Consider the following 11,454-nt stretch of genomic DNA (forward strand, 5'->3'; position numbering starts at 1 on the left):
GTATATGATACCTCAAAAGCCCATGTTTCAAAATCAAACAAAAATATAAGTTCTAGGAACTTCATGCATAGAAAAATTCAAGAGAGTGAGGCATGGAGGAGAGGGGCATTTGGTCAATGGCTCGAGAGATGGGAAAGTGCCGGTATGGTGTGCAAGTGATTGGAGGCTGTGTCTCAGGCTCTGTTTGTTTCCTGAGAAATGGTAAAAATTTTGTGGGGGAACTGGGATGATTCCATAGACCTATGTCCCTGCCACCCACCACTCTAAAGGCCGGTATGCCTTTTAACTATTGGTTTGTGTTGATTGGTAATTGAATTTTTATGTAATAAGGGTAATTTAATATTTTAGTTCTGTTTAAAATTTGTTTTAGCCAATTTTCTCAAGAACCAAACAAGTGCAGCAGCCAAACGTTGATAGACATTATGAAATTGAAGTTTGCATCATACTTAAATTTTAATTTCAATGTCCATCCAAATAAAAATTGTTTTTAAAATATATTTAAAAACATAGAAAATATATTAACGGCATTTTAAGTTTTTAATTAGATTTTTATTTTATAAAATATTAAAAATGATTTTTAATATTTTTTTCATCTTTGTTTTGGAAAATACTTCCCAAATATAACCCAAAATTTTATTGCAACGTACTCTCCTTTTTAATCAATAAATAAGAAGAAATCTTATAATTTTTCTTAAAATGTTTTTAAAAAGTGTTTTCCAAAAACATGTTATGGAACTCCAGAATTCAAGGCATTTGCTATTCAATTACAAAACGGGGTTTTTTATTTCCTTTAACTTTTTCAATCTTATTTGTAATTTTTTTTTTTCAAAAAGAAGACAATATGAGAGGAATATATTCAAATTGGACGGCTCCGATTATTCCAGGAGAACACGGTACTAATGCCGACTTGACGGCCTATAGTTTGCCACGTTTTTCCACCCTCGACCAATGGACACAAAAAGCGCAGAAAAGTTCAACCTTATGGAATAGTCCCCTTGCACAACACGCGCCACTAAACCATTTGAAGCAAACGCACACCTTCTCGAGTACACGATTCGGGAACTACTCGCCCCCACAGGAAATCACCACAGGCCCATTTCGGTAATTTCACTGTGCTACTCCTCCCACGAGCGAGTACGCCCTCTTCCTCATACGCGCAGCGAGTGCAGTCAAAGTCAGAGAACCCAGGGACAGTCTCGTCATTTCATCTCTGCCACAGCCACTTCCTTCCCCCAAGTTAGAAGGAGATCGAAAATTCTGAAACCTAACTGCGATCGTCTCTGAGAATTCTAGGGCTGACGTGGCACTGTGATCTGAGAGGATGGCGACGTTCGCTGATGCACCGGCGGGTAATGCTGCCGCGGGAGAGAAGATCTTCAGGACCAAGTGCGCCCAGTGCCACACTGTCGATAAAGGAGCTGGTCACAAGCAAGGTTTGTGTTCCGATCTGGATCTGTTGCCTGTTTTGTTGCTGGGAAAGCCTGAGTGATAATCGTAACAAATGTATTTTCTGGAAATTTCGGGAAGAGGTGGTGGGAAATGAAGTTTACTGAAATTCCAATAGAAGGAAGAGGCTAATCGCATTTGTTTCGTTTTAAATGTTGTTGTTTGATCTCAGTTTCTACTTTGTTGATGTTTAGCTGCTGGGAAGAAATGATAGCAAAAAATTAAATGTATGAAAATAAAAGAAGCGAAAAATCGTATGTTTGTCCGTTTTCAGCGTTTTCGTGTCTTTCTTCTTTTGGCTTTTCCGTTGAAATCGTAATTTCCTTTTATGATTTGTGTGTGCATATATATATATATATAGATGAAAATGATGTGAAAACATTTTTGGCAGAGTTTTGTTGCTATTTGATTGGTGAGAAAACCTGAGGGAAATAATAGTAAATGGAATTTCAGAAATTTCTGGGAAAACGAACTGACTGTCTTATTTTTGTTGGTTATTAAATGTTGTAGTTTTCTCAATTTTCTTTGATCTGGTTTTGTTTCAGGTGTGTTGTGTTTTCTATTGATGATTCTGACCTGTTTTCTGGTGGAGTCGTGATCTTTTTGTCTTTAGAAATCACTTGGATGAAAAGGATGCAAAAAATTTTAATTAGAGGAAATTATCTTAAAACGAGCAATTGAAAATGTCATTTATTTTTCTTCTGTATCTTAACACATGCACATGAATGAAAACAATTAGGGATATTTGATTAAAAGGGATGAAACAATTAGGGTTATTTGATTAAAAGGGCTGAAACAGTTGGGGTATTTTTGTCAAAAATGGGCCGTTTTTTAGGCTGAAATAGATGGAGGGTTAGACTTGCAAATTTGGGATTATTTCATCCCTTGTAATCAAAGAATCCAAACAATTACAGTTATAAGGTTGTAAGATGATTTTATATTTTCCAAAAAATAAGTTTTTGGAAGGAAATATTTTTCATTCTCACCATAACAAAGGCTATTTTTATCATTTATATCTTGATCTTAAATGCTGTTGCCGTTTGATTTGGTGGTCTATCTTTGTGTTTATATGTTGATTTTGATGATTTGTGGAGGAATTGTTCATATTTCTCTCCTTGTATATTTTGATGTGTATGATGTAATTTGACAATTGCTTTTACAAAAATATCCCAATCTATTTGTTGACCATCTCTTTGTGTCATGTGATCCCAAAGCTTCAACTCTTTTACTTCTGTATACTTAACTGCTGGTCTCCAACATATATTAATTTGTATTTATTTATACAACCATTTCTTTCTAGTTATGTTATATGTTTTATGAGATGCAATGCAACTTTTGGTTGTTATTTGTAAGCGAAATCTGAAGTGTTACACTATATGTTAATGAAGATGATCACATAGAGTTTTTTACATTTTAACTGTTATGTCAGTCCCAGCTCATGCAGCTATTAGATTACTTAAGTTGTCTTTTGAATTTGATTAGGAACTAAGCACAAAAAGTGTTAGGACTGAAGGAGTTTTTTAAAGTTTAGGGGTTTCTTATATGACCATTTTTGTGAAATATGAGAATAGCTGTTTTAAGTATAGATGCTTCTCCTACATTCTAAGGAATTTTCAGGTATCTCATGTCCATTGAATGAGTCCATTGGTTTTGGTAGAATTTGGGCAAAAAATTTGGTGATGTTTTTGCAATTAGAAGCAAATTTGTTGGGGGAAGAAGGAGATTTAAAGCTTACGGCCCTGTTTGGTGGCTATTTTCAAAAATAGTTCTGGAAAAAAAGAGGTTTTTGAAAATTGTTCTTTGATGTTTTGTAGAACAAATGTTTGTTTGAGAATTTGAAATGTTTTTAACCTGCTTTTTATGCTTTTAAATATGTTTTAAAAATAACTTTTATATTTAGTGTTTTATTGTTAATCATTCTCCATTTCTGTATAATTATTTCTTAAAACAACTTGAAAACAACTAAAAGATGTACTCTAGAAATACTATATTTTCCATTTTTAATATTAGAAATCAGTTTTCTGTTTTCTGGTTGCCAAACATGTTTTTTTTTTGTTTTGGAGAACAAAAAAAACAGTTGCCAAACAAACCCTATGTTTTCTAGAGCACACAAGTTCATTTCCAAGCCTGAATGCCCCTCTTTTTTCCTAGTTTTCCAGTTATGAACATGAGACATGTAATGTTTCCCCTTGCCACACATACTGAGCTGGTTGATTATTTGGCTTGTTGGGCTTTAATGGTCTTCTAGGTGGCTGCCTGATCTTTACAACGCGATCTATTTTTGTGGAATGTGCTTGTGAGTAATGCCATTATGACACAATTTTTAGCAAAATGTCTCAATGCCATGCTAATTTTTGGTGTCTTATTTCAAATATTATATACCTTTTTTTTGGGGTGGCTTTTTGCTGCTATTTTCTTGATAGTATGGAAGATCTAAAATTTTGATTTAATTTCAACTTTGAGACCTGGTTCTATTTTATATCCCTTGTTTTGACTTGTTCAATGCTTTACAATAAATTTTAACACTGTACAAATTTTATCATTGTTAGAAATTAGATTTGATTTCTACTTTCTGTTCTTGTGGATTCAAACAGAAATGTGAAACCACTCAGAAATTAAAATTGGCCAAGCTATAATACTGAGCGAATAATTAATCTTTAGAAGTTGTGGTTTCTCTCTTTGTGTAATTACTTATTCAGAATGATGCAAGGATCTTGAACTTTATTTATATGTTTTCATTGAAATAGAATTCTATCCACTTCAGTATTGTTTTACTTTGATGTCGGGCAAAGCAGTCGCTATAAGATGGATGCTGTATGAAAAATTAGTAATACTGATAAAACAACTATTCTGATCTTGATGGTGCATCCAAGTATTAGTGCAACATTCTAATTTTGCAAAAGATTTCCTTCTTACAAGCTTTTAGCAGTGAATTTTTGTAGCAATTAGATATTAATATTGTTTAAGGGATGAAAAACCAATATCGTTGGTCTATTTGTTGTGTGTATATATATATATGTTTATGTTATTTTCATTTCCCACAAGATTTTACATTGGTTGCATAGTTTTTTTCTGTTGTTTTTCTCTTGCCACTCCTGTTGTTTTATTTATGAGGATTGGTTGAAAATTTGCAGGACCTAATTTGAATGGTCTTTTTGGGAGGCAGTCTGGCACAACTGCTGGGTACTCCTATTCTGCTGCTAACAAGAACATGGCTGTGGCTTGGGGAGAGAATACATTGTATGATTACTTGCTTAACCCAAAGAAGGTACAAGCTTTTGTTTCACCTTGGAAATTATTAATTCTGCAATTTTATCTGCACGATAAGTTACAGAAAACCAGAGTTTGTGCTACTATCAGGATGGATACCTCTGCATTTAACAGTTCTAAATGTAAAAACTAAAGGATCAAGTAGAAGTCTCACTCCCTCTTCACTCTTCTAGAAGTAGTTGTTCCCTCTTCATGATCCCTTTAATTTCTTTACAAATCATTGTACCTGCCTCCCTCAAACTCCCTTTGTGTGTCTCTGTTCCAGCGTAGTGCCTTTTGAGATGTCCCCTGGGATTGCTGGCATCATATGCAGTGTGAAGTGGATTGTTCTCTCTTTCTCATTAGTCTGGAAGTTTTTTTTCATTTTTGTTTCATTTTATATATTTACACCATATGGTGTTTAAACAGCTTTCCCTAGTTCAGTTTTGGATTAGTGATACAGTATCCTGGGTATTTTTTATGTTTTTCTTTAAGATTGGGAACTGTCCTTCCAGCTTGAGAACTAGTGGTTTACTGGCTTCATGTTTCTTTCCAAGATGTGATCCCTGGTTATTACAGGTGGAGAGGTTTCACATTCGTGGAGAAACTGAAAATGGTTAAGGGTATATCTGTCACCATTTTCAAAAACAGTTCTTAAAAAACTGTTTTTTAATTGTTTTCAAGAATAAAATTCTGTTTTAAAATAACAGTTTTCTCAATTTATTCTCCTTGAAGATATTTTGCCCTTACGTACAATGCTAAAATTCTCAAAATTTTAGAATACCTTACGAAGAATACCTCATATTGGTTGTAAAAACCAATATTCTTTCAAAACAAGATCTTAAAAACTATTTTTATTGAAAAAATTCTCAAACATGTTTTTTGAGTTAGAAAACTGATTTCTATTTTAAAGAAGCACAAATTCCAATGACCTCCTCTCTCTTAAGTCTTCCCATAAATCTACTACCCAAGCATCCTTTGACAAAGCCAACACACACAAGGAGGGAAAGGAATTACACAGGAGCTCCTTGGCACACCATCTATCCATCCAAAACATAACCTTTTTAGGCTTCTACCATTACACACTTCAAAGGAAGTCCTACTAAACAAAAGATCTCATCCCTTATAGCTTCCTAAATACCAACCCTATAACCATCTCTAACTTTGTAAGGGTGCCAACCTGCACCTTCCTTCCCATACTTTCCCCTCTATAATCTGCTTCCAAAAAACTTCTCCATCAAAAACATATCTTTAGCTCCACTTACCAAGGAGGGCCCAATTTAGAAGGGAGACTTTTAATGCCCAAACTCCCCTTTCCCTTATCTAAACAAACAACCGACCAACTAACCAAATGAGACTTTTTCTCCAAAGTCCCACCTCTGAAAGAAAGTCCTTTGAATCTTCTCTAATCTCAATTTGACCTTTCTAGGGATTACAAACAGAGACATGTAATAGATTGACAAACTTGACAAATTACTTCTAATCAACGTAACCCCCCTTTAGAAATATCTTGTCTTTTTTACTTTGACAGTCTTCTACGAAACCTCTCTTACATTACATCCCAAACTGTTGCTAATCTGAAAGGGGCTCCTAGAGGCTGACCTAGGTAAGTAGCTGGAATTTCCCTCACCTTGCAACCTAGCTCTATTGCCAAATCTTCTACATGTACGACCCTTCCCATTGGAATCAATTCACTTTTATCCTTGTTTATTTTAAACCTTGATAATGCTTCAAATCACACGAGTAGCCAACTTAGATGAACCAATTGATCTTGGGAATCCTCATAAAAGACCAAAGTATTGTCTGCAAACAAAAGATGAGACACCTCCACCCCCTTTCTTTAGGATTAAAGTCAGAAAAGTAGCATGTAGACTTCTTTTAAACTTGCCATGGATAAAAAAAATCCCTAAAAAACCCCATAACCTCATCTTTAACAAAATCTCAAATATATTGCCAAAAAGCTATAGAAAAACCATTAGGACCAGGAGCTTTGTCCTATTTAAATTAGACAAGGCACTAAATACTTCCTCTTCTGAAAAAGACCAAGCCCACTGCCTTCTGAAATCCTGTGAGAGTTACTCCCCTTCACCTTAATCTTGGCCGAAAATTTCCTCCTACTCTGGGCATTATTATTTTGTTATGCATAATAGGTGATCATACGGCATTAGAGTCAAATGTCTTCAGAAAGGCTATCGAATTGCCAAAAATTTCTATAGGACCTTGATGGGTAGTGAAGCCTCGGATTTAGTTTGATAACCTTTGGACGGGAAGATGTTGTTTGGGTGGATTTCAATGCACTTGAATTTGTCTTGAAAGTGATTGCCAGAGAATGGGGGTCTCAATGAGGTTATCATTTTTTGGTAAAGCACTAATAGTTTGTTACATAGAATAGCTGCTTTTCTCGTATGTTTCTGTTTCTTATTTGTCCAATTAGGAATTCATTCTTCTCCCTATAAATGGGTATAGGATCCATGGTGCAATTACCGAAATGAATTTAAAAGATTCACATCTCAACTTTTTTCCTGCATTAACCAAACATATATTTTTTCTTTTGTTCCTCAAATTTTCCAAGAACCAAACATAGGATAAATGTTTTGAACCGAGATTGAATGATGTTTGTAAATTTGGTTTATTGCAGTACATTCCCGGAACAAAGATGGTTTTCCCGGGATTGAAGAAGCCACAGGATCGCGCAGACCTCATTGCTTATCTGAAGGAATCAACTGCTTGAACCACCCCCGCCTACCTTTACACAACACGATCATGTTTTTCTTTCTTGGGCACACCGGAAGAGTCTGTTCATTGAACTCAAATTTTTTCTCCTGAAAAATGGGAAACAATATTTCTTATTTTTCCTGTTCAAAATAAGACCATCTAAGGTCTGCAATGTGCTGTCTGTTTGAAACATAAGACTAGTAAATCATTTTTGTGGAAGACCGAAGATCTTTTGCATCCTGGCTTGGATCGTTCGTAGGTTGGTTCTAGCAAATGGGTGCTTTCTAATAAAATAATTTAAATTTAAAATTTTAAAAATAAAAATATCAAATGATTATTATATTTTTTTTATGAATATTAATGAAATATTTCTTTATTTTTAAATTTTTAGAAAATTATATGAAAGAGTTAGGTAGTTAATTTAAAGGGACAATTGTGTTTTGGATGGTTCAAAAATTAAGATTTGGTCTATAAAAGTTGTATAATTGATGATAACGATATAAAATGTGAAGAGATCAATATGTCATTTAAAACTATTTTGAGTATTTTTTTATTACAATATTGGACAAATTTTTTTATCATAATTTTTTTTAATAATTATTTTGCAAATTTATTATTTTTAGAAAACCAAATTTTTTTAAAATATATTCTAAAAACATATCATTTAAAAAAGATAATTTTGACATATTTTTAGTTATTTTTTACATATATAATTTTAAAAAAATATATTTTTCAAGATGTTTGATTTTTAAATAATAATAATAATAATAATAATAATAATAATTATAATTTATTTTTATTTTTTTGGAAAATGGTGTATTTTTTTTTCTTCAAATTATTAAATTAAATTAAATTTTATTGAGATTTATAAAATGAATAAAATTTAAATTAATATTTTTTACTTTTTTTTTCATGGTCAATAAAGATTATTTTTGAAAAGATAAAAATTTTATATCATTTTTCTCAATTTTCACACTTTCTCTAAATTTTTTGCTTAAATAGTGAACTTATATAGAGTAAAACTTAATTTTTGGGTAGGTTAAAAACACAATTATCCCTTAATTTAACACGCGATCGAGGTGGTCCAAAAATGGTGGGGGCCACGCACCCGCAATGACGCGCATTGGACATAAACATGTCCGTCGGCCTGCCGGCGCGCAGCCCTTTCATGCCCTTTCATGACTGGTTCAACGTAAGAAATTGTTGGTGGCGCGCAGCCCTTTCATGAATTGGTGGGAGTGAATGTTGACGGGTGAAGATCATGAATGGGTGGGACTGTCGACTATTGGTGGTTTGCCTTTTATCATGCTACGTACCAAAAGTCACAATCAACGAAAGTGGACACGTGCCACGTTCCCATACAATTTCAGTATTTCTTTATACTTTTGAAATTTTGAATAATAATTTTATTTTTCTTAAAAAAATTAATTAAGTTTATTTATATTACAACCCAATCCCACTATACAAAGAATGTGAATATCCACAATTTTAGGTATTTGGAAAAATAGTTTTTAAAGTTTAAAACATGTTACATAAAATGATTTTTTTAATAATTTATTTTGAAAATAAATTATTTCTAAATTGTATTTTACACATTTTTATAAAATATTTTGAATAGTAATTGAAAATGTGAATTTTGTTCTTAGATAAAATTTTATTTTTAGAAAAAAATAATAATAATTTTTTAGAATCAAAAACTATATTTTAGAAAACGTTGTGAAACAAAAGGACAACTGTTTTAAAACTAGTTCTCAAGAAATAGTCTTGAAAACAATTATTAAAAACAATCATTAATTGTTTACAAAAAAACAAAAATTTTTTGTTTGCGATTCAATTATGGAAAACACTTTTCTTGATTTGTTAGATATGAAATCAATCCATTATTGAACATTTATATTTCAATTTGTTTTTAATCTATTTTGACAAATAAGCAAATTCCAAAAATGTTATTTTCTTTAAAAATTCAGTTAAATATGTTTTTAAAGTGAGAAAATTATTTTCTATTTTAGAATATGAAATTAGTTTCAAGAATAGTTATCCAATAAATTTTGAACTTTTGGACAATGCCTTTTTTAAAAAGCAAAAAAAGCAAAAATAAAAGGTAAAATTGTTTTCAAAGAATAAAATTATGAAGGTTCTGTTTAGTAATTGTGTTCAAAATAATTAAAAATGGTTTTTAAAAATAGTTTTTGATGTTCTATAAAAGAAATGTGTGTTTGAGAATTTGTAATACGTTTTAAAAATAAATTTTATACTTAATGTTTTATTTTTAATGTTCTACATATTTTGTATATATATATATATATGTTTTAAAACAATCATAAGAAAATAAATGAAAATAACTAAAAAATAATTTTTTGAAAATATCTTATTTTTTATTCTTAAAAACAAAAAACAGAAATAGTTTTCTGTTTGTAAAAGTGTTTTCCTACATTCACGAAATAGATCCAAAATATTTTATATTTAACAAACCCGACTATGGAAAAGTGAGGAGATTTTTCCGGTGGCGTTTCAAATTTTCCATTGAAAGTTTGTTAGAAGCAGAGGAAAATGGAAAAATGGGAGGAAAGTGGTGTAAGTATTGATAATTGAAATCGATTAAGGAAGGAACGAGTCTTCCTACCTATTAATTATTGAAATAGACTAAGGAAAGAGTCAAGATGAATATTCTTTGTTTAGAAACATGACAAATAAATTAGATAAGATAGAAGTCGAATCAATTCCAACAACTCCTACAAAAAGACAATCCAATCAAACCCACTCTAACCCACCCACGATTCCATTCCTTCTTTCACACTTCTTGTGGAATTTTCTTTCTTTCATTGATATTAGTGTTTACCAAAATAAATAAATAAATTATGGGCTGTTAAAATCCAGTACTAGTTGATAATAATTACTATCAAATAATTATTTATTTCAAAATATTATCAATCACTAGGATCGGGTTTCTTGATTTGATTTGTTCTCGATGGTCATAAGATCATCATCTTTTAGTCATATAGGTGTATTTTAAAATTATGATGATGGTCAAAGTTGACTATGGAAATGAGCAAGTTGTAAACAAATTGTATTAGAATCGATCCCCTCTATGAATTTGTTTGACATTATAAGGATGCTTATCTATTTAACTACAGAGTCTTGTAAATACGATGAGGATGAAATGTCTACGTGGGATGATTGTGGTATCTTATCTCAAATATTGGTAGAAGTTCTTAATATTATATATTTTAAAGCCATAAGGGCTTATTGGGTTTAAAACGACCATTTTCTACATGGAAGAAAGTGAGTCATTACAAATAGGGTTACAATTGATCCCAACCTTGGTAGAGTTTGTTTATTCGACCTTGTAAGGGGTGTTTGATTGTTTGACTTTATGATTTTATGAAACACAATGAAGACATTGTTTTTGCATCGAATAGAGGGAAAAATTTATGACACTATATGTATGGATTACTCTTAATCATACAAACGTGTTTTAAAATTACAAAAAACTATTTTCTAACAGCTAATAATTTACTTGGAAATGAGTGAGTGATAGAAGCAATATCAAAGTGGTTCTTGATTTCGGTGTAAGATTTTATTTGAGACACGATATTGTATTTGTTTTGGAGGTGATTGTGATATTTTATATTGGATAGAGGAATAAATTCATGACACTATATGTGCACGAGTTTTCTTTTAATCATGTACATGTGAAACCATAAGTGTTCATTAGACGTAAAGTGAAAGAGAAATAATTTCTAATACTATATATGTATGAATTTTTTTTTAATTATATAAATGATTTTTAAAAGTAGTGAGGACTTATTGGATTTAGAATAAATCATATCTATATGATAGGAATTAGATTACAAGGACGATCTTATGTCTTACGATAATAACTTCTCTTTATATAATACAAAAATGATAACAAACTAATATATATGTGTAGATACCTAAAATACCCTTTAAAAAAATTTGTGTCCCGATCACCACATCAACTTTATTGGAAAGTCGAGATTTACATTATAATTAGATTCTACACAACTCAACAATAATAAATTA

The 11,454-nt window shown here is 31.5% G+C and overlaps 1 protein-coding gene across 2 annotated transcripts; it reads left to right on the forward strand.

Annotated features, from left to right (window-relative positions):
* Positions 1-1,203: 1,203 nt before the first annotated feature.
* LOC100266092 (cytochrome c) lies at positions 1,204-7,629 on the forward strand. 2 transcript variants are annotated; one of them, XM_002265230.4, is made up of 3 exons: positions 1,207-1,433; positions 4,581-4,714; positions 7,334-7,629. In XM_002265230.4, the coding sequence occupies exons 1-3, from the start codon at positions 1,322-1,324 to the stop codon at positions 7,424-7,426; spliced, it is 339 nt and encodes a 112-aa protein (XP_002265266.1). In that variant the 5' UTR covers positions 1,207-1,321; the 3' UTR covers positions 7,427-7,629. The 2 variants fall into 2 exon arrangements, with proteins under 2 accessions (XP_059596978.1, XP_002265266.1); XM_059740995.1 differs by lacking the exon at positions 7,334-7,629 and having other exon boundaries at positions 1,204-1,433; positions 4,581-5,122.
* Positions 7,630-11,454: the final 3,825 nt, after the last annotated feature.

This window comes from Vitis vinifera, chromosome 12, assembly GCF_030704535.1.
Source record: "Vitis vinifera cultivar Pinot Noir 40024 chromosome 12, ASM3070453v1".
Taxonomy (NCBI): Eukaryota; Viridiplantae; Streptophyta; class Magnoliopsida; order Vitales; family Vitaceae; genus Vitis; species Vitis vinifera.